Below are 27,912 nucleotides of genomic sequence, written 5' to 3'. Positions count from 1 at the left end.
TGCCAGATGCTTCAGCTGATGATAATATGGTGGGAGCTTCCAGACTGTCAAATGGCAGTTTATTTAAAGAGTTATTCCAAACCAACAATATTAATGGTGGTTTATTCCATGCCACCCTGTATCTAGATGAAGAACACATCTGTGTTAGCTACTAATTCTGTTGTTTTTACATGCCCATAATTTATGGGAGTGGGCCACCAGCATGAGTGGTGTGGATTAAAAAAAGAGGCTGATTTTTCTTTTAGTGTTTAACTACACCATATTTCCAGGACATTAATAGGTGTAAGATAGGAGACTTGCAAGGACAGACTTCCAGGTGATCATCATAATTTTGTTCCTTCTTTAGTCAGCAGTATTTGTAAAGAAGACTGTTTGGACAGGGTGTGTTTTCCCCGCATGCATTTATCACCTTTGTGGTTAAGAGGAGTTTTAATCATCGATTCTCAATGTTTATGGCTAAATGCCTGCTCCCATTTGCACTTCAGCATTTGTTCTTTCTGCTGCCTCATAGAGGCTTCCTATATTTTATTTATAAGCTTGGCTCATCGTGGAGCAGGTGGTAAGGTTATGCATGACTGTTTTTAGTGCTGTACATTTAGGCTGTGATTTTCAGTTTGGGTGGAGGCTGATGAGACTACAGTGGCTTGGAAAGACCAAAGTTCTAGCTCCCACTGTAGACATGTTTTCTGGGAAGCTGCCATGGAAATTCAGTGGCAGGGATTCAGTGCAATTCCATCCTGTAGGCAGTGGTAAACTAAAGCTTTTTGTTTGCTCCTCAAGTGAGATACATCATCTTTCTCTCCCATTTTGCCTTCTTGTCTTTGTGGTATCTATATGGTGCTCACTTCTTTGGTATTATTCAGTCATAATATATGGAAACCATTCTGTTTGTTTGTTGAAAAGTTTTCAGCTTGGTGTGAGTACAAATATCTTTTTAGAGAAATGGCCCTGTTATTTTATACTTCCCATTAGGCTGGCACAGTTCCCTCAGTCTTACAGTAAATGGAGGATCTTTTGAATGGCTTTTATGAGTCTTTATAAAGCTATAATTTCTGAAAATGATACAATAATGCCATGCTCACTGTTGATGGGGAGAGATGGGAGGTTCTGGACAAGTTGAAGTTCCTGTGTACCAAGCTCAATGTCTGGCATTTTAGACCTTTGGCATTCTTGTAAATGTTTCTCTTGGTTTTGCCTTTAAATTTGAAAGAGACGTTCACAATTTCATCTTTTAAACTATAATGCATGCATGAATTTAAAGTGTAAGTTTAAAACTTAACTATCACATTTATTGTTTCACCAACTGAAAACCAAAGGGAAAGTTTGAGCACAAATGACTGTGGTTTTGACTAGAAATTTCAGAATGTGACCTTTCCAAGGTGAAGAAGCGAACTGGAGTCTGATGCTGAGCATTTCGAGTCTGCAGAGGGTTTTTTTTCTTGCGAGTAGCCATGAGAGTAGGAAGTTAGAAGGCAAAGGCAGGAGGTCAGACATAAGAGTCAAGGAAGTATGAATGACATCATCATCCCTAAGTACCCTCTCAGAAGATGAATGAGTTCTCTCTTGTATTACAATGCTAAAGAGCATTAGAAGGTGATATGATATCCAGACAACACATAAGATAAATGCCTCAGAGGATGCTGGAACAGCTTCCCCCCCACGCCCTCCATGAGTTCATAAATCCTTTGGTGGTCTCAATAATACAATATGTGGCTGGTGAGTGTTATATATTGTGGTCAGCTTCTTCTTGACAAAATTCATTTCGGTTTAACGAGTACCTTGAACATTATCTAATTTAGTTACTTAAGCTGAACAATTCAGTGTAACTCTAGATACCCTTTATCTCACCAGACTCACAGTCCTTTTGGGACACAGAGTGGATTCTTTTTTCAAGAGTTTCTGAATAAAAAGTAAGCAGATGTTACAAGAAGAAATACCTCATCTCTTTTAAAACTAACAAAAAATGTGTTTGTCATGATAAGTCTTGACACAAAGTGTTTGCATCATGTTAAAAATTGAAATGAAAGTTTCATGTTCTTAGTGAAATACTTCTGAAGGGAATGCAGGCCTCCAACAAAACATGCAGAAGTGCTGTAGTGTTCGAGGTACATTCAGTCAGAAGTGGATTCAGTTTCAATTTCAGTCTTTGTGTTTCAAAAGCGCAGTTACTCTGATATTACTTATAATATTTTTTCTACAGTGGTATGAGGATATGCAGAGCTGCAGTAGAATTTACTGCTCAGCCCTTCTTTTGAGTATGTAGACACTCTTTAGTTTCTTCAGGAGGAAGATTTGATCAAAATATTTAATTGTGAACCTGTTTCAAAACTTAAAAAAGCAAAAATCCCTCAGTAGAAAATCAGCTTCAGTTTAGAGTAAATGTGGACTATGTTTTTTTGGTTTACAGATTCATGGACTGCATAGTTCTGATGTATAATATTTAATTACTAAAATAATCTTTCCTTTTCTCAATAGTTCCTCATTTGGGATTTTTAGAGAAATAAAATTATTCTCATTTGAAACAAAACGCAAAAAAAGAAAACCCTCACTAGGTCTAGCTAAATGCTTCTAAGTCCTTGATTCTAAACCCAAAGCTGTCAGACTTTTAGCAGTAATGGAAAAGTGGATCTTTCTTGACAAATGCCCCCATAAATTAGATATTAGCTTTAGTCAAACTCTGTCTCTCTCAGGAAATATTTCCACTTGCATATTCAGTTGGAAGGACCTTACATGATGACCACTTACTGCTATGAAAATCTAGGCTTCAGAGAAAAATTTCTGTGAACAAAAGAATATCTGGAATAGCAGACCTTGAGCTTATGCAGAGATTTCTTTTTGTAGAATGTTAGTTTCACTCACTTTTTGCTCTGTCTGTCTGATGCTCTGTCCACCCCTCTATCTGTTTATCTGTTACCATCTCAGTGGTAACGTGCAGTATCAATTGGATTTTAAAAGACATAGATCTCTTATACTAGCTGTCCTTTTTTATAATACCTTTTACAAATTTAATCAATGCATTTTAATATACAATATAGTTTAAGTGCAATGTACGATAAATATTCAAGCTTCATCTTAAACATGCTCTAGCCTTTAAATTGTTAAAACTGCAGTGCCCTTTCAATCTACTTACATAATGTCATAAAATATACATTTCAAGGTAAATGAAGTCAGCTACTTCAATTTAGTCCCTCAAACTGGTAGTAAATGAGAGGTTAACACTATGGTGCCAAACCCATTATTGAGTAAATTTAGCACCTTGGACAGCTCTGTAAAATCTTTATTGCTTTCCTGACCCGCTCGTCATGTTCTGTCTATGTGTTCAGTGGCTCTCAGCTCTGATTGAAAGGCAATATATTAGATCCCGAACACAAACATGCTCGGGGGCTGCTTCACTGTGAGCGTAATGACACGGAGGTGAGAACAATTTTCTGGTCACCGCAATCCAAGCACCTTGCAAGGTCTGCTGCTCTAACTCATGGAGGACTTCGGGGGCTCCTTTGTATGTGGAGCAGCTTCTATTGCAATTTAGGCAGAGCTGCAAAAGGTTTAAGATGCATTCAGAAAACAAGAAGTTAATATCTTGAGCCTGTCTTTAGCAGCATTTTATTGTGTATTTTTAAAGCTGGTTAAAGCTATAAAAAGTACCATCAGCTCTGGAATAGAAGATACCACTATTTGACACAGGAGGGTTTTTCTGTAACATCTACTTTGTATGATCTGAAAATGTCATAAACAAGAAATTCTTTTCTTGTGTGAAAATATTGTTAGAGAAAGTATGAAACTCAAATTTACAGACCCTGAAAATGTTGAAAAAAAAATAGAATCATTTCCTAGCTAAGAAAATTGAATGCTACTTGTCGAGAATGTTTCAATAAACCATCACGACAATTAGTTTTATTTACATGCAATATGATATGGCATCAAAGAACTTCCAGTATTTAAGAACTGAAATATATTTGATATGAAGGAGAGCAGCTGTAAGATTCTATGTAATTACCTCATTTTTTAACACGGTTTTCAATCTCTTTTTAGATGCACTCTAACGTTTTTAGCTCAGCATTATATAAATAACTATGATTAGTCAGGTAGAGCAGAAATGACTATTTAAACTTTCTTTTTTTTAGTAATTTGGCATAATGACAGCTTAGGTTAACAATATACCAAAGCAGTTTGTGGGCTCTGTATTACATTCTAATTTTCCATCAGTGAAATATATACTGCAAACAATTTCTACTGAAGTGAAATAAATCCTGGTTTGCAAAGTCAAACACCTGTGCAGTAATTTTCTATCTAAAATCATGAACTGAAAAAGAGAACATTTTTTCAGTAATGTCTCTGTTCTTTTCTAGTTTGAATTTTCAGTGTGAGGCAGAAAAGGCACCTCAGTGTTGTGAGGAATGAGGATTGTTTGTACCTGGATGCTGTTTGTGTCTGTCTGTCCATGATTTTTGACCATGCTGTCAAAAAACAAGGAAAAAAACACCCCAAACCAACACTTGCATTTGGGCTTAACACCCCAATCTTAAAAACCAAGCAAATGAACGAAACAAACAAAACCCACCAACAGAAAAAGGCTGTAGCAACTTAACTCCTCAGAATCTGTTTCAAGTGTAGTGATTTAAAAATCCATCAATTATGTATTACATCTCACTTCATATGTGGAAAATAATTTAAATGTGTGTTCTGAGACAGGGGTGTGTGCAGCAGAAGGCAAGCCTAAATGTTTACTGGGAGAACAAAAATCCTCCATCTCATTTTTGAATTTAGGACATTATATATGTCATAAGTAGTTACTGCAGTATGACAACTATTTTATGTTATATTATAGAGAATTTAAAATTGAAAAAAATGCTAATATGCATCTAAAAGCTTGTCATTTGAAGAGTTGTTCAAGGATTTTTGAAGAGGTTATGGTGACAGCAAAATGAACGCAATTATATCTCTATTTTCTGATCAGAGTCTACAGTATATGAAAATTGAGCATTACTGTTTCTTTTTGGTATAAAATATGGCTATTGTGTAAAATATTTTAAGTTTAAAAGTTTAACTTTGTAGAAAATGGTAAAATGCTTAGAACTGGTACTATTTTTGTAAACTGCTTGCAGAAATATGCCACGGTGAATAGTGTCATGTTAGAATATTAGAGCAGTACTTTAGAGCTGGGAACTACAAAAATACAATGTTTTACTCAAAGGATGTTCTTGACCGGTTTTGATCGGGCATTTGGGAATCTGCTCTGAAAGATGCCATGAAATAATAAGGGAAAAATTCTTCTGTGTTAATTCTGCAATGCATTTTTATATTTTCTATCAGGATTATCATCAGGATGCTTTAAAATATAAGAACACAAGAAATGCTATTGTTACTTGAATACCAGTATAAAATACCATAAGAAATATTAAATGAAAAAGAATGAATAAGAAAATGGAGGGGAAAAAATTGCCCGAAATGGAGAACTGAATCTCAGACTGTTTTAAAGTCTGCTGTCCATGCAAGGAATATTTCCAGGAATTACTGCCTGGTCCTGGGCTGTTCTCTCACACGCTGCATGTGTTTTCCTCTTGGGCATCATTCCATGCCTGCCCTGACCCCTGGTACCAGGACACAAACTGAAGAGGCCAAAGGGTCACATTACAGCAGCACAGGACTGATTGGGTATCTTCTGAAGGTGGCCTGCTGGGTAAGGCCACAATTCCTGCAGCATGCAATTAAGAATAAAATAAACACATTGAAGGGATTCATAACATTCTCTGAATGACATTGATTGCAGTAATCTAGTAAATGACCTCGGGATTGTATTCTGCAATAAACCCATGAGTGGTTTATAGTGCAGATGGTAGAGACAATTGAGTGATGTATTTTATTTTGCAGCACCAATGATTCTCACCTTTTGACTTGATTAAGCGTGTGTGTGAATAGGATGAACCAGTGATTTAACACCATTCAGTGGTTGCTGAGAGTTGTTACAATTAAGGTTTACCTGGTGGGAGGGAAAAAAGAAAAAAAAAAACACTACAAAACACAGTGCACCTAATAGAAGAGAATATTTGTTTTCCCCACAAGGAGTTTATTGAACTCAGCAGAATGCTTCTGTTTTTATATTGACAGGAAGTAATACTTAAGAGGGCAGCTGATTTAGTAGAAGCACTCTATGGTATGCCACATAATAACCAGGTAAATGCATTCTACTTCAGCAATTCTATATCATGGCTATTTCTTAGCTGTATAGATAGGTCAGGGGCTAAAGGGATATGATGCTACAATGGGAGACAAGAATAAATGTAGAGGGCAATGCCATATCTGGAGTGGGGTTTAGTTTGCTTGTTTTATTTTTTAAAGGGTGTGAATTTAGTGTTTCTAAAAACACCATCTGCCCACTTTCACCAGATCCTGTATAATACGAGCAATGTTGTACATTATGTCTTGCCACCAGTGACTTCTCCCTCTTCCCCTAAAGACAGCTCCAAGGTGGAGCAAGCCCAGGCTCCAGCCCCGTCCTGCCAGTTGGTCTTTTTACACAAAGTGTGGCCGCTGGGACAGAGACTTCCAACTCTCTTAGCACAGATGTCAGGATTTAACAGGAAGATCCTATAAGCATGAGCTCTCTGTCAGCCAGCTGGTTCAGAAAGAAAAGCATCTCCTTTTAGCCTTTGGACAGCGAAATGTTTCATTTGAGTCTGTAAGAAGAGGTTTGTCAGTCTCTTTGGTAACTCTTCTGTGTTTTTTTTTCCTTATCCTGCAGGAAATAATCCTGAAAAGAGCTGCAGACATCGCCGAAGCGCTCTACAGCGTCCCCCGCAACCACAACCAGCTCCCCGCCCTCGCCAACACCTCCGTCCACGCGGGAATGATGGGAGTGAATTCCTTCAGTGGCCAGCTCGCTGTCAATGTCTCCGAAGCCTCCCAAGCCACCAACCAGGGTCAGCAGAAGCCTCATCTTCCTCTCTCTGTGGATCTTTTCTGATAGAAGTCAGGGGGGTGTGCAGAGCAGTGGCAGAGGGATGGCTCAGTGCTGGAGCAGGGCAGGGCAGCCCATCCCAGACCCTTGGAATGACACAGGATGGGGCTGCCCTAACTCGGGAAAAGCACTGCTGCCTGTCTCTAAATAGCTTTTCATTCTGCCCAGAGTATCGCTTGTATTTGTGTTTAAATCCCACTAATTTTAATCAGCTTCAGCATGTACTTAACGTTAAGTACTTGCTTATACATTTTCCTGAGCATGGATGATCTCTCAGTCTGGGCCTTGTGTAGGACTTCTTTATAATATTAAGTTATCCCTTTAATGTTTATCTATTTAATTTGGGCTTGTTTTGCAAGAGATAGAGTATTGGAACTGTGGTTTTTTCAGAGTTTGAGTCTTCCATAAATTTTTCAACTAGCAAAGAATACAAATATTTAGAAAGACATTTTCAGAGCTTATTGAATATTTAAAATAAAGTGTTTTTATTATAAAATCAGTATTGGTTTAAAATAAAAGTTAAAAATAAAAAAAAGGTGAAGAACATTTTTGTAAAAGCTCTTTGCATTTTGCTCTCTCCTTTGCTCAGCTCTATATATTACCCAACTTAAAAATACACTTGAACGAGAAAGTGTTAGGATGAGGCTGTTGCTAGAAGAGCAGAAACAAAATTTTTTGCATTACAATAAAAACCCACAAAATTATTTTTAGATTGAAATATTTTATGCTGTGTGTTAGGCAGAAAAATTGGCAAATTTTCTTCTAGGAGTGAAGATGCATATTTTGTATTTCTGTGGCTTCTAGAAACAAATCTTTCCTTATGAATATTTGGATATGAGTTTCCTAAAATGTCATTTCCAGAATTAGGTAGAGATTGAAATTTTAACTTGCTGTCAAATTTGATGCTCATTTCCCACCGACATAATGATGAGACCAAGACAAAAAGACAAAGGATATCCCACAAGCTGGAGAAGCACACTCCATTTCCTGAAGTGTGCAGTGAGCATCTGGGGTGTGTTAAATGCCAGCGACATCAGAACAGAGTTAACAACAATCATGTGCTTTTAACATACCTTGAGTGGGTCTGGACTCCTCACTCTGAAAATGTAGCTCGTGTTTATCCATTTGCTACAAGCAGCCCTTTCGAGCGAGTGTTCCTCTGCCACCCCAAGCTGATCTTTGCTCCAGGGCATCCCTGGGTTGCCTGGGGAGCTCTGCAGGCTCCAACCTCCCCCCTCCAGCAGCAACCTGGGCAGGGAGAGCTCCCAGTTTGGGTAACTGGTGCTGCTGGGGGTCAGTCCTGTCCCTCTCTGCGCTCCCTGGCTGGACTGATCTCCTCTTTGGTTTGTGTAGGGAGCTGTTGTGGGGCTAATTCCAATTTCTGCCTGTGTTCCCTCCCCACACAAGGTTTCACTCGCAACTCCAGCAGTGTGTCACCTCATGGCTACGTGCCAAGCACCACCCCGCAGCAGACAAACTACAACTCTGTCACAACAAGCATGAATGGCTATGGGAACGCTGGAATGTCAAATTTAGGCGGTTCTCCAACCTTCCTGAATGGATCTGCTGCCAATTCTCCCTATGCCAGTGAGTATTTTATGTCATTTCTGCATTTTGAGCATTTTCATTAGGAGGAGGCAATAGATTTTCTCTGATGCTCAGTATTTATTTTCTATTTTGAGCACTTGAAATAGATCTTCTCTACTGTCCAAAGCACTGATCTTTGATGCATTTTGAGGACTTCAGTGTAGCCAGAAATTCTCCTCTCTGTTTTCATATTACTATTATTTATTATTATTATTATTTTCTTTTATCTGGGAGCCTTAAAAGAGCTTACAAAGAATAATCTTTCATGATTTAGTTTCATCACATACCTTATACTCTAATAAGAAACACTGTCCTCAACTTCTCAGCAAATAATATATTCATAACCTTTATAAAAATTACAGATTACTACTGGGCCTGAGCTTGATTGTTTATATTCCACTTGCTTTTAAAGTAATATTACTTTGACTTCACTGAGTCAGTAAAATGTGACAAAGGCTCTGAAGATTTTGTGTTTTAGTGTCAGTACAGTGAATGCCACAAAAATGTGAATCATACAAATCATATATCCCGTGGTGTGAAGAGCTTATGGTCTACAGTCCCAGTCATGGAAATATTTATGTGCAGGACTAACTTTTTACATTTTGATATTAAAGGTTTAGCAAGCTGTTTAAATATAAATACATTTCTATTGGTAAAGTGAACCTCTTCTGCAGCTGAGCTCAGTAATTCCTGGTCACATGAGAAATGGAATGAGCAGGACCTGCCCAATTCCTCTGACATTGCTCATGAGGCATAAAGGATTCCACTGACATCTCTAGGAAGCTGACAGCAGAATCAGGATGGAAGGTCTGGACACATAAATAGATGTATAGGCTGTGACTGTAGCATGGACAGGACAAACCGACTGCTGAAGGAACCAAGGTTTACACAGCAAATCTGAAACTAATGGTGTAACAGCAGCAATGAATTATTTTGAATTGCATCAGAATAAAAAAGGGAATAGGAACTCTGAATAAAATAATCAACTCCAAGGCTTCTTTTCTGCTGCAAATTTAGAACAAATTATTTACCCACATAACTAGTATTTATAACCTGGGAATTGCTAACCAGTGATTATTTTTGTACTCTAATAATAATGTAACATGTAATGTTACAAAGTACCTTACTTATTAAGTTGGATTTACTGTCACAGAATCTGCACACTCTGAATTCATAATATAACATGATTGATGAGACATCTCCTTTTGGAAGCAGATGCCAGTAATGCATTTAAAATACTGTGGCAGTGTATTATTTCATATTTATGAACAGAGTCCTCTTTAGAATAGCACTTCACTTCCTAGCCCTGGCTCTCTATTCTATTTATATTTTGGGAGATTTTCTTGGTTGATCTGTCATTCTGCTAATGTCTAATCCATTGAATCAGAAAATGCTTCAATCATGACCTGAAAATTAAAAGGTGGCATTCTTAATTAAATCAATAAACTAATTGCTGTATAGTAGCAATTCAATTTAGGTGCTTTGATTGCTCTCCCTTAGCAAGTACTTCCAGACACAGAGTGACTTCAGACTAAGATTGTATCTGTCAGACTGTGAAACTTTGAACATTTAATTTCCATTAATTGATTTCCTCAGTGTTAACAAATATGATATCAGATTCTCAAATAAGAACCTAAATAGGGTGATTTTTATCTACATAAATGCAAATAAAATAATAATTCAAAGCCCAGATGATCAGAATTTTACTCTATAATATGTAATTATTCACAGCCACTTGTATAACTAAGCAGTTTCTAAACAGGACAAAGAATGGGATGTCACATTTGGTCCTTTTTGTTTTTGTTGTTGTTGGATAAGAGGGGAAACCAGCATTGCCTTCTGAATATTAAAGTAGTTTATTTTCATGAAAAGAAATTTGTTTAAAAGCTTGACGGTAAATACATGAACCAAAGATATTTGTTGCACTTTATAGTAAAATAATGGTTTACTGAAATTCCCATGTAGCACATTTGCATTCTGAACGCTCAGTTCATCCCTAAAAAAATCGAGAGCATCCAGGAATGAGAATTCTCTTGTTTCTGCAACCTGTTATCATTGAGTTCTAAGGAATGCCTTTTTGGGGGTCTTTCTTCCCTCCAGTTGTGCCATCAAGTCCAACAATGGCCTCCTCCACTAGCCTCCCCTCCAACTGTAGCAGCTCCTCCGGGATTTTCTCCTTCTCACCAGCCAACATGGTCTCAGCGGTGAAACAGAAGAGTGCGTTTGCGCCTGTCGTGAGACCCCAGACCTCCCCCCCTCCCACCTGCACCAGCACCAATGGCAATAGCCTGCAAGGTAGGTGAAAGCACAGGAGGTGGCTGCTCCCAGCTGCCCCAGGGGAGCCAAGGCAATGGGGGATCCCTGGTGGGCTCTGTCCTGAACTCTCCTCCTGCACAGAATAACTGACTGCACCCCCAGCCCACCCTGTAGCCTGCAGGTGTTTGGCATCACCCGATCTCTAACCCAGCTAATACTGCTGAATTGAGAGGCTGTGTCTTTTAAAGCACAGACCTACTGTTTTGATAAACACAAGTAATATTTCAGCTTACTAATACCGTCCTTTTTCTTTCTTTCCTCTCTTATTCCCTGTTGTCGTCCTTTATCAGACCAGTCTTTTGTGGACTCTAGCAAGTACTCCACTGCAGGGTCTCTCCAGGGGCTGGCCTTCTCCTGAAGTACGTCACTCAATCTTCCCTTCCTTTTTGTCCTTTGTCATAGTACACTTGTGCAGAAATCCTACTGAGAGCAAACAGAGCGTTACAGAGCTTGGCACAAACCTCCCCTTTCACAAACAGGAGATGCATTACAAACTAACAGCAGCATTTTCTACTTTAACTCACACGAGGGCAAACATTAGTTTCCACTGTACAGTACACAGGTACTCCTGTGCCAATTAATTCCAGAAAAGGCACAGGGCCTTTTGGAAAGCCTATTGAACTGTTGGTATCAAGGGGCTGCTCCTTTTCTGCATCCCTTCCCCTCTTATTACAAGTTCTCCAGCATTAGTATCTAAATCCATTGAAGGGTTGGTGCAGGCAAGGCAGAGACAGAGAAAATCTTGTCAAACTGAGGGTGCTGCAAAGCCCAGCACTGCCCATCTCATTGTTTGGCTGAGTCTGTTTTACACCATGCCTAAACCTCCCCGTGTGGTTCCCTCACTGCACATCACCATGCTGAGAGAGGCATTTTCATGCTTGCTTAGATCCAGGGGCTTCCTTAAGCAGATGCAGCCAGCTGCCTCCAGCTGCCAAAGGTGGGAAATATTCCATGGTGTGCACTGTGCTTCCTCCAGACCTGAGATTTGTTTCCCTTCCATGAGCCTGTGCAAATTATCCAAAGGGCATTGAGTGAGGAATAAAATCTATCATTTTTTAAGCCAGGTTCAGAAGGAGGTGTGCAGAGCAGGATGGTTGCACAAACTCCACATGTCACTCAGCCTCTGGAAAGAGGAACACTGGGCTTGAAGACAAAATGCTTATAGCACCATTAGTGGCCAAAAAGAAAAATCTAAATGCAAGCAGAATGGAAGGAATTCATTCATAAAAGCTTGGATCTATTGTGCCTGAAGGAAAGCACTGTCCTCAGTGCATGTTACACTGGTAAAATGGGAGGAGGAATCCTTCAAGGTGCACACACATGCAGAAAAACTGTGCAGAAACTGTAAATTGACTAGGAACTAATAAGCAGATCTTGGGTACCTTCAGTTAGGACTTTGTTAGAAATACAAACTGTGTCAGGAATAAGACAAAATGAAATTTTCAGGTAAACTACAGCATTTAGGAGGTTTGTTTTTGAACATTTAAAAGAATTGGCAGTGCTGGCACGCTTCCAGTTTTAAAAGAAACAGCTAATAATATTTCCCTTCTGAAAAAAAAAACCAAACCTGAAAAAAATTTTAAAAATAGCAAGCTTTTGAACATGTTAGCATTGTTTTCATCTCTTCACCTTTTCCCATCTTGTTGTGGACGGAGAGAAAAACGAGTAACAGGAGAAAGCTTTTTCAGGTACTGTTTCTCCTTTCACAAGACACAGAATTCTCAGATTCTGTGTACTCAGTTATGAAAAGCAATTATGGAATGAGCCGAGAGCACTGGACACAACTGGAGCTGTCTGATTGCCTCCTCATTATGTCACCTCCACATCTGCAATGCCCAGAAACCACACAGATCTGAGCATTTCCCCTATTTTTTGTTTAGCAATTCAGTTTTCATAATAGGAATGAGACTCCAAGAGATGGTTCATTTCTAGGTCATCACTGAACTTCTTGGTGAGTTAAAGACACACAGCCTTTGGTCCTGTGCCTCCTGACACCACCTGAGGCTTGTAATAATCACTCAGAGATGCACTGCCTGTTGTGCCTTAATGCTTAAATAAACAACCATGTATAAGGAGGCTGTCTTATCTCTCTTGGGCTTCTGGATACATCAGAAAGCAATCAAGTTTTCCTTATGTAGCTTAGATATCAACAGAACTCACTAAAACAGCAGCCAGGCTTATCTGTTGTTCTCTTTGCCATGCAATTTTGTAAAACCCCAAATACATTATTTCTGTAATTTGCTGGCAGCAAATAAAAATTAGTATATGATAGAAGAAATAAAGGCCATTGGTGGGAGCTTTTCTATTCTCTGCCCTCCCTTTTTGGAGGTGGTGTGATCTCATACCTGCACTGTTTCCCACTGATATCTCTCTTTCCAGGATCAATAACAGGCTACAGCTGGGAGAATTTGCATGACTAGATGTAGCACTTATGGAATAAAAGTGGAGTGATCTAAATGAAGACTTGGAAAGAATGGAAATATCAAAGCTTTTAGGCAGAAAAGATATCATTGCCTTGTAATTTAATTCAGAATTTCAGAGCTCTTCAAAAACAATGATGCTTTGAAAAAAAAGGAGCTAAGATCTGCCTCTGTGCCATTTGTTTCTAACAGCAGAAGGTACATGGCTGATCTGTAACCACAGGGAAATTTCTAAATCATAAAGGGAGGAATTGCAATTATCTCACCTTTTTTGGGCTCCTACCCAGGGTAGACAGCTGTCCTGTCCCAAGAGACATAGTTCTTGACAAATTATTGATGAAATTGATTTGCTTCTGATGAATCTTTCAGATTGAGTGTTGGAATAGTATCGTGACATTCTCTGAAGAAAAGACATTTTTCTAAAAGAAAGCAATACCTTGTCCTAAAGAGTCCTCTATGCTTCTCACCTATCTTCCTGTAGGACTTAAATCAACTTAACTCACCTTTTTATCCCTTTTATCCTCACTTACTCCTTGAAGAACCCTCATGTGGGGAGCCACAATCAGTACAGTGATTCCACACGATAAATTCCAATAATTGAAATGCTGGTGCAATGTGCCACCTCTGAGGGTGGCCTGTTGCAAACATGCTGGATGTGTTTTGCATTCTCTCCTTCTCCCCTCATTTTATTTCATTTAATCAGTGCAGTTTACTCGAGCTGTTCTCCCCTTGCTGATTAGACTTGTAATTCTTGCACATATGGTCGTGTTTGTGGAGAAAACATTTCCCTCCTCTCCCCCTCCAACCCCAAATCTGTGAGTCTTTTACTTTGGCTCTGTTCTTATCAAATAATTGCAGCTGTAATTAAAGCACAATGAATCAGCACCAGTCACAAGGTTGAGTCCTTCCTTAAGAAATTACATGTCCAGATGTCTGGAATGGCAGGCAGCATTTAAATCATGTGCCTGGAAAGTGCTGCCAACCTGAAGGCGAATCTGTTTTCTACCTTTTGGCAAATTACTGTGCAACTGGCATTTTAGAGACGTTGTTTTTACAGTTCCCATCATAAACTTCCATGACTACCCCTGTAATGATATGCCTGCTCACTGTGTGTCACTGGGACACTTGGGATGTCTGATCTGAGACCCCTATAAATAGAGAGAGATGGAGCTGGAGGTCAATTTATGGGCAAAATTGTCCCTGTTGAATTTTCATAAATATCTGTCTGCTAAGAGAGGTGGTGGTTTCATAGAAAATGAGGTAGGAAGCATCATAAAGAAATGCTGATGATTCTACTTAGCCAGCAAAAGAGAAAACATCCTGAATTAACATTTACCTCTGACTCACCTGAAGGAGTTGGTGGCATCTGCTACAGGTGAATAAGAAAGATGCTGGCCTGCTAACCCAGGAGTTGAGCATGTATTTCGATTTTAAAATTGGATTTGAGAGTTTAAGTCCTTTTCTGAGCTCCTGGAAGTGCTTACATAAGTCCCAGGGGTGATCACTGACCTTTGGGAGGGCTGGCACAGGGGAATGACCTCTGCAGGGCCGTGCCAGTGGGACTCCAGCTGTTTTCCCTAATTTGGTACAAATACCTGCTTTGCTTTTAAAAGAGTAAAGAAAGTGTGGAAATGGCTGGGTGGAGCCAAAGCTTCCTCAGCATTTGGAGATTTGGAAACTAAAAGCAGAAAAATAAGTTGGGGTCTGATACTGATATGGAGGAAGGACACTTTTTCTACAAGAAAATCAGTAATTTCAGCAAAATCACTTGCAATTTGAATCATTTTCCAGTCAAAAGGAAACTTTTCATGATTCTTGTGTACATAGTTGTCTCTTATGAGTGATATATATAAATTTAACTCAAAGTACATCTGACTACATTGTTAGTAAAAGTTTAAAGCTATGAGAATTATAACAGTTGCTTAATAATGCAGAAAAATTAACTTTTCCCCCCTCTCTCTCTCTCCCCTCCCTTTCCTTCCAACAGCTATATCTGGCATGATTGTTCCCCCCATGTGAAAGAATTGCCTTGAAGAATTTTATTAATGAAGAGGTTGAATTCTGCTTCAGAGAGAATCTGATACAAGTCCCAGAGTGGAACTTTTTACTCAGGCCTTTTTAAAAATAAAAAAGAAATAAAGAAGGATCTTACAATAACTGCAGATTTTTAAACAAAAGAAAAATCACCATCCTTGCAAATACTGAAATTAACAATCCACAATTGCAAGGTGTTGATTCAAGTTGTCCATCCCAAATACCTGGGAGATATATTTATTGTATGTTGATAAAAAATCCACTTTTTTTTTTTTTTGTTTTGTTTTGGGGGGGGTGGGGGCTTGCTTTTATTTCCTTCTGTTTTTTTGTGGGTTTTTTTAAGGCTTGATTTAACTCAACACCATTTGTCTTTTATAAATCATACAATTACACAAGGGACACTAGAGATGGAACTCCACATTTTTAATTTATGTTTTTTTTTTTTTAAAGCTGTGTAAAGAAGAATAAAGTGGTGTCATTTGCATACAAGCCTGTATGGGACAGAATAGAAGTGCCAGTTAGTTTTTCATAGAAGAATTATGGCCATTTAATAAAGGGTCGGCTCATATATGTTGCTTATCCAGTGGTGACTTGCTGATATGAAGCATTTTTAATGTTCTGATTAAACAGATATCACTCCCTAGAATGCTGATATTTTTGGATTTTGAGGGCTGGGGTGAGGGGTGGGATTAGTAACCTCTATCTTTAATATCAGGCTGAAAAATTGTGTAAATAACCCAACAGGAAAAGCTCATCCCAAAACACCAGGTTGGAAGGGGACCTTCAGGTCCAACTTTTCTTGGCAAAAAAAGCTGGTGGAAGGGCAGGTCGGGGTGGAAATATCCAAAAGGTTTCCTCTGGAAGTGCAAAGCCAGTGCCTGTAGATGCAAAGCCAGACCTGCTGGAGGAGGTGAGCACGGACCCCTCTCTTTTGGGGTGATATCTCAGAGCCTCCAAAGGCTCCCCTTCCCCAGGCCCAGCCTCCCCTGGGGGTTTGGCATGGGGGGCACAGACGGGGCAATCCCTGGGGGGCTCCCAGCCCCTCTCCCCTGCCCTGCTGGGGCAGGTTGGGCTCAGCCTCGGGGGGGTTTGACCCTCCCCACCCCAAATCCCTCCTGGCCCAGCTCCCACTGGCCCCGTTCCTGTATCAGCCGACCCTCCCAGTTCGTACCACGCTCTATCCAGGACAGGGAACTGCTTTTGAGTAGTGAAACTTGACTTTGGGGTGGGGGGTTTCAAATCAAAACCATAGCTTCTGTTTTACGACAAAAAAATTTTGCTATCATTATCTGTGAAGTGTTCTTAAAAATTATTAGTCAAAAGAGGCAGCAAAGCTCTGAAGATGCATTACCTGATATTTTTTCTTTGCTGTTGTGTTTTGTATGTAGTTATAAATACTGTAGATTTTTTGTGATTTTTTGCCAAAGTTGTTGTTCTATTTATACATTTTAATGTCTTAAGACAGTTTTTCAATATCACAAAAAAGAAAAAAAATTTACTGCATATTTTGCAAAAAGAGCTCACTACCTTTAGCTTGCACATACTTGCAAATTAATTAAAGAAAAAAAAAGCTTTTTGTTTCTGTTTTTTTGTTTGTTTGTTTTACGGGGGATTTTGTAAAATATCCATATAAATAATGTATTTATCTTTGGAATTTGTACATTGCTTTTTGTCCCCTACAAGTTTATTTTATTGTGTATGTTTGCTATGTGAAAAGTGCTGATTTGTTTGGTCATTCACCGTTGTATTAGCTGTTTAAATGTGATTTTAATACATTTCATTTATAGGGTTGTTTTTTTTAGTATTGTTTAAAACCATGCTTCCATTTTTTTTTTAATTTCCACCCAAAAGCCATTGTCTATTTTTGTATTATTTGTAAGTTAAGAAGTTTTTTCCAATATATGGCAAAAAGTAGCATATTATTCTTGTAGCATTTAGTTATGTAGATTTTAAAAAAAATGTATCCTTTGCTTTTGAGGCTTAACAAAAACTAATGCTGTTTTACTCTATTAATATGCATGGGATTTCTCCTCTTTGGAGTGACGCATTTTTGTGCATTAAATATGGGGAGAAACTTCATAGAACTCAATGAAAATACTTTCTTTCTTAAGTCTGCTTGTATATTTCTCTGTCTTTCACATAAATATAAACCAGCAGATTGGATGCCTTAACAATGCAAATCATATTCATTTCACTTGTACATTGTACTGTGCACCAGAACTGTCAATCATCACTAACATTCTAAGAAAAAAAAAAAAGGAATTGAAAAGCACAAAAGAACTGTTTTGTTACCTTAAAACAATATAACTTTTTTCTAGTTGAGCAAGAAATCATTTACAACGATGCTGCAACTGTGCATGCTTCCTGTATGAATTTTGCAATGGTTTTCACTAGAATGTCACAGTGTGATCTTTGGGGGGAAGGGAAAGAAAAACAGGAATTTTTTTTTTTTTCATGGTGAGAAAATAAAAGAAGAGAGAACTGGAAAAAATGTGAGAGACATCAGTTTATTGCTTCTCTGTATTCCAAGTAATTATTCTAATTCACATAATAAGCAACAGCACGACAATGTAATCAAATTTAAAGCCATATTTTGTCCAGTGACACCGTCAATTACTCTTGTAGAGCTCCACTCAGTCCTAGCAGTTCTGACACCACTTTAGCCACATTTGTAGTCTCTACTCCAGTGTCCAAAGAGCCTTTGGCAATGTGCATAATTCCATTCTTTTGCAGCTATTTATCGTGGCCTAATGAATGGGAAATTGTCAAAAATCTCCCCTGCACCACCCTTTGTCTTTTACAAAGTAAAAGATGCAGCTGTTTACAGAATATGGCTTTAAGTGGAAACATTCAGATTTCAGTTTTAACAAGGTGAAGCTTCACAATGACTGGATTGCATAAAGTAATGCCTATTTCCTCACAGTTGTACTAGGATGCAGCTAAAATGAAGTCATCTCTGAAACTACTAACCTTTCACCTTCTTATCTAAATCTTTTTGAATAGACACACACACTGTACAGTTCTATTGTTAGAGAAACTAACTACTGTAGAGATTGTTATAATTTTTTTGCAGAAATTCAAGCTGTAAAAACTTTTCAACTTTCACAATATTTAATTAAAGTTACTTCCTGTCTGTGAATACAGCTCCTAGTTGTGTGTTTATTTTTTTGCCTCTCCTAGTCAGTAGATGAGAAAAAAAAAAGAAAAAAAAAAAAAAAAAAAAGAATATAGAAGCCAGAGGCTACTGAATTGTCTTCCTGAAATTAAGGCGAGACAGAAATTCATGGAATAACACAGTGAAACGTGGTGAATGCTGGTGCACTGAAATGCCTTTCCCTCTGTCTCAAATGGATTTCAAAGGATCCTCACTTGGAATGCTGAATGTTCATCCTGTTAATATTATTATTTCCATTGTTTCAGAGTATTGTTTGCCCATAGGACCAACATATTTTTTTTCTAGTGGATTTCAGGGGCATATTTATCTTTAGGTGCTCAGTTTAGAGAGCTGTCTCTCTCTAAACACAGTGCTCATGGAGCACCAGGCACATCCTACCCTGTGCCAGAGACCCAGGGGGAGTTGGGAGTTTTTATCTGGGTATTATTTCGGTCAGTGGCAGCACATCCATGTGTCCAGTGACTGCTCCAGGAGCTGCATCTGCCTGTGCTGAGCTCCTTGACCATGAAGGAGGCTCCTACAAAGGATTTCCATTCTTCTACCCTTCCTAAATGACAAATCCATCAGCTGCTAGAATGCTTCCAGGCACTCTGTTTCACTCTGTACCCCTCTGACAGGAGGAATTTTACCTCTGGCATATGGAGGGCTGACACGCCGGCATTTAATTTCTCTGTCACACAGAGAAAGCACCAGACCTAATGCAAGGCTCCCAGGAAGGAATAGGAATGCCGGGTGTTAAAGTTTAAATTAAAATTTACTTTTAAAAAATGAAGTTGCTAAAACATAAGCAGCTGGAAGTGGCTTCTTGCAATGTGAAGTGTTGGGTATCTCTTAAATGTGAGCAGACCCACTCCAGTAGTTAGAGAAAGGAGAGATGTTGGCAAAGTCAGACCCCAAATGTGTTTATTCTGTCAGCACAAGAGATCTGTTTTTTCTGTCTGAGATAACTCTCCTGGTTCTCTTTCAAATGGTGTGAATATTGGCAGCTCTCACTGCAGCTGAGGGCTCTGTGAGTGCTCAGCTCACTGCAAAGATGTTGGGTCAGTGTATCTGAAAAACAAGCGGGCTGAGAGATTAAATTCAGGATGTAGTGTAACCTTTAATAGGTACAGCAGAACAAGAGTTCTGCTTCAGCCTTTTGGATCCAGAGACAATGGACTTAGTTGGAATTTAAATCGAGTCATATTTCACAAGAAAGGGGGGTTAGGATGGCAGGAGGCTGCTGAGCTCAGTGTTTGGGGAGTCTGCTGGGCAGCCCCAGTGGTGTCTGAGAGTCCAAACTGAGCTCAGCTGGGGGACAGTACTGTGGTAGAGGTTCTGGTGCCAGAATAAAACCCACTGAAGCCCAAAGCATGAGGACCAGGTGCAGGGTGCACATCCAGATGTGGCTGAGTGAGACATGTGGCCCATGGTGTGTCCTGTGCCCAAAGGGACCTGTGACCTGTCCTCTGTCACAGCACAGGGAGATGTGACATCAGGTGTATAATGATGTGCCTCACTGCTACCCCCTGACCTAGTGACTTCTTTCATTTTTTTTATCCACTCTAGAAGTCATTTTGACTGAACGGTCTGCCCTGGCAGTGGGGCTGACTGTAATTTTGTGTGGGCATGTCTCTAGTTTTTTGTTAAAGAAACCTTATCAAGACGAGATGCCTTCACTGTCATTTTCCTGGCTGTGTCTGTGTGTCTGCTTATTCCCTTTAGAGTCTCTCTAGGCTCTTACCACAGCTGTGTTGTGTAATCATTTATGTAACTCTGCTTAGCACCACAGCCCCTGTATCTTCTGTCATTGCATGAGGCAGCTGAAGACTCATTTGATGTTATTCCCTTGATTTCCTGAGCTCCTTCCTGTTTACTGCCCCTTGCTCCCCAGTCCTCTCGCAAATATTCACGTTGTGCTGCTGTGCTACAGGTGGGTCACAGCCTCCCACAGAGTCCCCGGCCCCCAACTCTTGCTCCAGACTCCTTCATTTTCACAGGACAGAAGTTTTTGGATGTGCTTCAGCAAAAACCACATTCCCCATTCACAGCAACATCACAGAAGCTTCACTTGCTACTCACTTCTTCTCCCTTCACAAACACAATTTTCACTGTACTAATAAAAATCCGCAGATCCTAACAGTGAACATTTCAAGCTCACTAAATACAATAAAGTCACATCCCAGAGGTGCTGAGCACCTGACACTGAGTTCCTTGAGACCTGGCTAGCTGGTCAGTGCCTCCTTGTCCACTCACCAGTTGTACTCACTTCTTCCTGTCATTTGCCACCTCCTGCCTGTCCCAGCACCACTGTCTCCATGAAACAACGACTGATTTGGGCCCCATTTGACATCTCTGTTTCCTCTACTTCCCAGCAGGTGCTGGCTCTGGCACTCCTTTTCCCCAGCATCTAATGCTGATATTTCAGTAGCAGAGTTCAGGTCAATACTTCAGATAAATAAGTAATAGCTCTAACTCCATAGCCCTCTTCAGTCTTCCTCCCCGTGATGCCCTTGAGGATAGAGCCAGACCAGAACTTATGGCACTGCTCCAACGTAGTTGGCAGGCCATGAGAAAAAGCACACATCTTCGAAAACATTAATAAAGTAATTCCAGGACATGAATGCCAGTGACTACCCAGGTCACAGCCTAACAGCAGGGACTGCAGTTCTAGGTGGCTTTTTTTAATGTGGGCCTACAACAGGAATAGTAAACACAGCGGCCTAACACAAATTATTTTCAATGAAAAACCCAAACTTCATCATTAATGTGTATGTACACATGAAGAACTCAAAGAAAAAAAATTTATTTAGATGATCATTTAATGCTTGCCTGAAACGTATCATAAACTCTGTTCTATTTGGGCCAGTCCAACTTAACTCTGCTTTGTATAAGAGAATGAAATGCTTCCCTTTTTTTCATTAAATAATATGAATCCCTAATTTTCCCACATTCATTCATATTAAAATGTATCCTGTACTGTAAGCCCTTACAGAAGTTTTAGCAGGTTTACAAGAGAGTCTCACCATGCCGAGGTGATTCACTGCAGCCTGGCAGCTCTCGGCCAAGTGCATGGAAAAGGGAAGGGCTGATGATGTTGGAGGTCTGTACAAGCTCCCAGGGGCTCAGTTATCTGGTTGAGAATAACTCAGGATAAATTCAGCACTGAGGATGCCTCTTTGGCTCCCTGCAGTGGGGCAGCAGCTCAGGGCAGACCTTAGCACAGGAGGCACAAAAATGCAGCCGTGTTTGTGCCCCTGCCTGTGCTCAGGTGGGAAACTCTGGGAGCCATGGGAAGCAAGGCCTGAGGTGACCTTGGTCATGAAACTTGACTTTTCTTCAGAGTCTAGAGAAAAAAAGGAGCACAAAAAACTCCATTTCCACTCCATGCCAGACCCACACTGTGCCCCCCAACTTCACAGAGTCCTGCCCATGTCTCCCTGCCCAGCAGCCCTGCCAGGGAGGGCTTTGCCTTTTCACGGAGCTTTGCTCACGTTGCTCACCCAGCCTGCCCCAGGCACTGCCTCGCTCCCCCACCTCACCACCATTAACTTTGCCTTCAACCTCTGCTGCATCATTGCCTTCTCCTGAGGGTTCCCTATTTATATAGAGGGAAAAATGCTGTTGCTGGGACTGGAAATATTTTGTTACCTTTTTCTGCTTAAGTGCGAGGCATTTTTATCTGTGATCTCTGGAGACTTATGCTACAGTGGGACTGATTTTATCCACTTACTCAATGCACTTTAGTTCAATAATGATTACAGAACTTCTACATAATATATTAGGTATAGCTGATTTCCCAGGGTTTGTAGCCCTCCATCTCCCCAAGCATTTAAAAAGGAATCTCTCTGTGATAGGGATGTTATGAATGATACACTCCTCGACAATCATGATGTAAAAGTAAGAGCAGCAGTGGGCCAGGAAGGCAGAGGCAGGCACTGGGCTGGAAAATGCCAAAGCCTGTGGATAATACAAGCTGAGAGCAATGACTTGCTTTGTTCGTTTTATCACTGCTCCTTGGTGCATCAGCAGCACTTGCAATCTAGTTCAGGCAACCCAAAACTCTCTCTCCATTGCCTCAACACAGTCTGAGACTTTTGGCAATTCACTGGTTCCGCTGCAGGGCAGGGCTGGCCTGGTCGCTCCTTCTCACTCACCCTCTTTTTGTTTTTAACTACAATTGAGCTTTTCAGCTTGCCCAGCTGTGGGTTTAGCAGCCATGAGTGGCCCTGTCTCTGCCAGCACTGCCAGCCCACAGCCCCCTGCACACCTGAGGTTACACCGTGTGCCCAGACCTGGTTCTCAGCTTTCTTCAGCCTGAGAGGCTTTCTAGGCATATTTCCCCACACAGAGATTGGAATACTTCTCCATTCTCTGCTATCCCAGATGTTAATAATTCTCTGCCTGTGCGTTCTCCACCTGCCCTCCCTGGCCTGGCTGCTCAGCACCCTGATGACAGAGGGCATCCAGCTCCTCTCCATAAAGCCCAATCCCGGCTCATTCAAAGCCCATTCATTTTTTACACTGGATCAACCACCTTGAGCCACCTTGCTCACCTTATTGTCATCATCCTCCCCAGTCGGTGGTGATGGTGTTCTTTTTTTTTTTTTAAACAAAAGAACATCACCCTGTTTTAATAAATTTTCTGCTAATACCTTCATTTCAGTAACACTTTTGGGCAGCGAGTTCCACAGGTTCATTGCTGGAGTTTCTCCTTGTGCAGTGGGGCTGCAGCAGACCCTGGGGGATGGGGACAGGGGTGGCTGGCAATGCTCCTGCCCCTGGCCCAGAGGGGCAGCTCAGGGCAGCTCCCATCACCGCCTCAGCCCCTGACTGATGGCAGGAAACAGCAACAGGAAAGTTGCTACCAGCTAACAGCTGTTTCAACAGTTTTAATCACAGGGCGAGCTGTGAGATAAATAAATAAATAAAGCCCATGAAGTGACAAAACAAATGGCCTGGTATTGGAGACAGATTTGAAGCTTCTGGCTGCCTTCGCAGGAGAGCAGCCTGTGAGCTCTCACCCTCCCTCCCCCAAATAATTAATTTATCACTTAGCAGCGCTGTGGCTCTGCAGAAGGTGCTTGGAGATGGCGTTTGAAGGTGAACTCCAGCCCTCTGGAGGGGCCCCTGGGGCTGGGCAAAGAGGCAGCTGAGTTCTGGAGCCTACAGGTGATGGCAGGGGGATTTATATCAACCTGCTCAAGCTACCATGAGCCAGCACGAGCTATTTTGTTCTGCCATCACAAATCACTGTTATGCCCTTTCTGCCTTAAACACTATGGATCAGCTATAACAACACTTGATATTTATTTTATTTCAACTATCACTCTGATTTGTCAGGTGTATTTTTTATGCACAGCAGGTGTACCCTAATGGGGTTAGGGAATAAACAGCAAATTGATGGGCTTACACACCCATTAGCTAATGGGTTACTAAGCAAAAGGGACTCTGTTTAACCCCACTGCACTTAGCCCACTGCTAGGAGGAATGTTAAAGACTATAAGCTAACACTCAAATGTCTCTCTGTGGACCCAGGGGAAGAGAGCTCAAACTTTAATGCATCGCTTTTGATAGGCAGGTGAATGAATGTGGCTATCATTATGCAATCACACAGCTGTGGAACTATTTATCAGCCACACATCATGCCCTGTGAACCCTGCGTGCTCCTGTCCCACTGCACTGCCAGCCTGTCCCTGTGGTGCAAGGAGAGGGTTAAGCAGGATGAACCCCCCCCAGACAGGTTCTTCCCACATCCCACTTGCACAGCACACACAGAAAACACAGAACTGGCACTGGGACCCCAGCACTACACACCTTGTTCTGAGCTTTTTTTGTTCAAAGGCCTTGTGTCAACACCAGCTTTAATCAGTTATTTCAAGATAGATGTGCCTCGTTAGCATCAGAACAATGCAATTACTTCCCCTCCTCCCCTCTCTCCAAATCCCGGGGTTTTATTGGCCTATTAATGGTTTGATTTGTTGTTGGTAGAAACAAGAAGGATTCCAACTCATTGATCATATTATCCTACAGATATCCAGCAGAATAAATAAATGGGATAATAAAACTCAAACCACCCGCTCAAAGGTTACATTTTCTCAATCCTTTAGTGTTCTGCATCATAGTTTATGTTCCCTTTCAACCACAAATACACCGTTCAGTGCAGTACATGGCAGTCAAAAAAGGCCTGCAATGTTAAAGGTTATATTTGCAATCTTTTGCCATCTTTCTCACGTGGAAGCAAGTCACGCTGATCCCGCTATCCACAAATGCAATAAGGAACAACCCTCTGACACAGGTGGTATAATCAAAAGCCAATTCAAAAGGAGCCTTCTGTAAATATCAACTGGATCCAGGCATATGCATGCTTGGCTTGAAGCACCAGGAGGGTCCTGCTGACTTCAATGGGGCGGCTCCTGCGTTTGAAGAGAAATAGGTGCGTGCGTGCCAGAGAGGTGAAGGTCGAGGAATAAAAAGCCAGGAGAGAATGTAGTTTTGTGCTGCTTTTCTCTGAGCAGTGACACAAAACCTCACAGCCAGGGGGAAGCTCAGGTCCTTTCACAGTCCTTTGTGGCTGCCTTTTCCTGGGGTGCTTTCAGGTGTCCCTTGCATTTAGCTCTGGAGCCTGCTGGGGTTGTGGGGCTGCCCAGACAGTGCCTGGGGGATGTGGGGTGCCTGTGGCAGCAGAGGGGATGTGGCCCTGCTGATGCCACTGGGCTCTCTGGGCTTTGCCTTGTTGCCAGTTCCTTCCTGGAGAAGGAAAGTGCTTCAGGCACCTGGAAGAGCAACAGCTGGACTCTTCAACTCGGTTAAAAATGCTGCTGTGGGAACTGCCATAGGTACAGAAGCAAGGACAGGAGACACTGGGATTCCAGTGTGATCAAAATGACAACTCAGCTCCCTCCTTATTCTAGGGAGTAGTGGTCAAGCAGAAATCTGCTGATGCCCACTGGAAGCTGAACTGCTCTGTTGCCAACCCCAGATGAGGCTCCACAAGTGTGGAGTCGTTCAGGTGAGGCATGGATACAACATTAGGTTGTAGACTCTGTGTTGGAGACAATTTAATTTATGTTGGAACTCATCAGCATCAGTGTAAAAGGCTGCAGCAGCATAGCAACAAGCTTGTTAATTACTAAGCAATTATTTTACTCAACTTTTAGACCAAGGGGATACCCAAAATATCCGCATCTGTTTCATTTTGAGTTCTTATTGTTCCTTCCATGCTGTAGCTGAGGTTATTTTGCAGCAGCTGTCAGTCAGAGCAGTAACAACTTCCACAGCAGCAGCAGCAGCTTCCATTTGGCAAGCTCAGTGCACAGAAAGGGCTGTGATGGAGTGGAAAGGGTTTCTTTCTTAATATCCTCTTCCCCTAGGATAGACTATTTTGCCCTCTCCAGCAGAACATGCTTGGATCACACTGCAGAGTTTCTGACTGCTGCTTTTAAACAGGTATATCTGTTTGTTTCTCTCAACACATTTCAGCTCCTCTGGCATGCTGTCTCTGCAGCTCTAATAGAGACACTCCACATGTAATAGGGTCACACGGTGATCCTCACGTTCACTTCCATTCTATCACCATGTTAAATTGAAACAATGTGTGTGCATCAGATTTCTGCAGTGCAGGGAAGCTGCAGCATCCACAAGTTTTGTGGTGTGATGAAACTAATGATTTGGATTTTATTTTCCTGGTACCACATTCAGCTGGTAAACTCTTGAAAAGGCACCTTACCTCATTTTCTCTCTGCCTTTTTACCTCTCAAGAGCTTTCACCAACAGATCTACTTTCATGCTGGAAAAAAAAAAAAAAAGTAATTCTATCAGTAATTTATGGAAATTAGAAAACTGATTAGCATAAAGCTTCTACTTGTGATAGTGGGGTTACAAAAGTGGGTTGATAGGTAAAAATGATCTCCTTAGTGATAATTAACTTTGATCTCTTAAATAACTGTTAACTTTCATAAAGAAGGAGAGTACAAATGACATTTGCATCATGGCAACTGTAAAAAGGCAGAACATAACTTTCATTGGAGATTACATGATAAGCTCTGTTCTCACAGAAAATATACTCATTTCAAAGCAAAATGACATGAATTGTCAAGGACTGTTGGGTTTGTTCTTATATCCTGTGCTACCCTGAGTGCACTGAGATGAGACATTGCATATGCTTCTGTGAACAGCTCTGTACAGCCATGTAAATGATATGTATTTATCTACAAGGAAATGACAATGCACGCTCTGCTTAGCACTTCTATGGGACCATTCATCCAAGGACTCCCAAGTCCTTTATAAACATTAATTCATTCTGACTACTATGTGGCTGTGAGGAAAGTAAATATTAGTCTTATTGCAGTATTATTGGGAAATGGAGAGACACAGCAGCTGAGAGACTCACTCAAGGTCAGCAGAGTATAACTGCAGTGCTGAGCCTCTGGGTGTGTGTGCAGGGGTGGCCTCCAGGCACAGCACTGGGCAGCAGAGCTTCACTCCCTGAGCTCTGCTCCAGGGATGTTTTGAAAATTCTCCCACCAAAATTTGTTTCTGAACAATTTCAGTGCCTATTTGGGGCAGGACAGTCTTGCCACCTTTGTTTTAAAAGTGAGAAACTGAGGCAAAGTAAGGAAAAAAAAATCAGAAGTGCTGACTAGACATAAACATCCAGTGTGAGAAATCAAGGGCCCACCAGTTTTAAGCAGCACACTCCCCCAGTCTGCAGTTCCAAGCTTAAGCCAAAAGACAAGCAGTTTTATTGAGTTTTATGGACTTTATTAGAAACCAACACTTCAAAACTGAGGCATAAAATCCCATTTGAATTTAACATGCAAGCAAAGGAGAATTTTTGAAGCCCAGTGTACCAGACAGTAGCTGTGAGTACCAATGAGTCCTCTCAAAATGGATCTCATCAAGACTTAAACATTGCTGGGGTTAAGATAAATTAAGTGTAAACCAGAAGTTACATATGAAATAAAGGGTATATCAAGAAATGCAAAATTAGAATAACATCTTGAGATATAATTCCTTAGACTTGTGCAGCCTCTGAATTTTTCTATTCATGGAAATCATCTTAGAACGTTTTTTGCACACTTAAAGCTCCTGGCACACTGACTTGTTGCAAAGAAACCACTGAAACATCTCAATATTTTTCTTCACTGGCTCCTCCAGACACCGAGTATGCCGGCCACTCTCTGAATCATTTTATCCTGTCATCTCTCTACCTTTGATATGCATGAAGTTAAAGGGAAATGGCAGTTTCCTAACTTCTATTTCCACCCAATGTCATGGGAGAAAGGAAGGAAAAAAAATCACTTTTTTTTAATGCAGCTTTTAAAATAGAAAAGAAAAAAAAAATTTACAGCACTTAATAGGCCTCCCTTGCAATTTAAAAACTGATTTTCAAAAGCTCATATATTCAAATCTCCAAAGTCTATTTGAAGGCACATCTGAAG

General features: G+C 40.7%; 1 protein-coding gene and 1 long non-coding RNA gene across 10 annotated transcripts in view; one reads left to right on the top strand and one right to left on the bottom strand.

The window, feature by feature from the left end:
* The window catches only part of EBF1 (EBF transcription factor 1), a 269,110-nt gene extending 250,652 nt beyond the window's left edge, over positions 1–18,458 (top strand). For 4 of the 9 annotated variants that reach the window (XM_032750927.3, XM_030284314.4, XM_030284312.4 and 1 more), the window contains exons 12-17: positions 6,109–6,174; positions 6,743–6,920; positions 8,366–8,545; positions 10,646–10,840; positions 11,152–11,220; positions 15,269–18,458. In XM_032750927.3, the coding sequence (XP_032606818.1) occupies positions 6,109–6,174; positions 6,743–6,920; positions 8,366–8,545; positions 10,646–10,840; positions 11,152–11,219 (687 nt within the window). In that variant the 3' untranslated portion in view covers position 11,220; positions 15,269–18,458. The remainder of the gene's footprint in view (positions 1–6,108; positions 6,175–6,742; positions 6,921–8,365; positions 8,546–10,645; positions 10,841–11,151; positions 11,221–15,268) is intronic. The other 5 variants (XM_030284316.4, XM_030284318.4, XM_030284317.4 and 2 more) reach the window with 2 other exon arrangements.
* Positions 18,459–18,512: 54 nt separating this feature from the next.
* Positions 18,513–27,912, bottom strand: part of LOC115497166 (uncharacterized) — a 287,386-nt gene continuing 277,986 nt past the window's right edge. The window contains exon 10 of the long non-coding RNA XR_012058079.1: positions 18,513–26,258. This is a non-coding gene — a long non-coding RNA (uncharacterized lncRNA). The remainder of the gene's footprint in view (positions 26,259–27,912) is intronic.

Source organism: Taeniopygia guttata, chromosome 13, assembly GCF_048771995.1.
Source record: "Taeniopygia guttata chromosome 13, bTaeGut7.mat, whole genome shotgun sequence".
In the NCBI taxonomy this organism is placed as follows: domain Eukaryota; kingdom Metazoa; phylum Chordata; class Aves; order Passeriformes; family Estrildidae; genus Taeniopygia; species Taeniopygia guttata.
The sequence above is the reverse complement of the archived record's forward strand: the minus strand, read 5'-3'. Positions and strand labels throughout refer to the sequence as shown.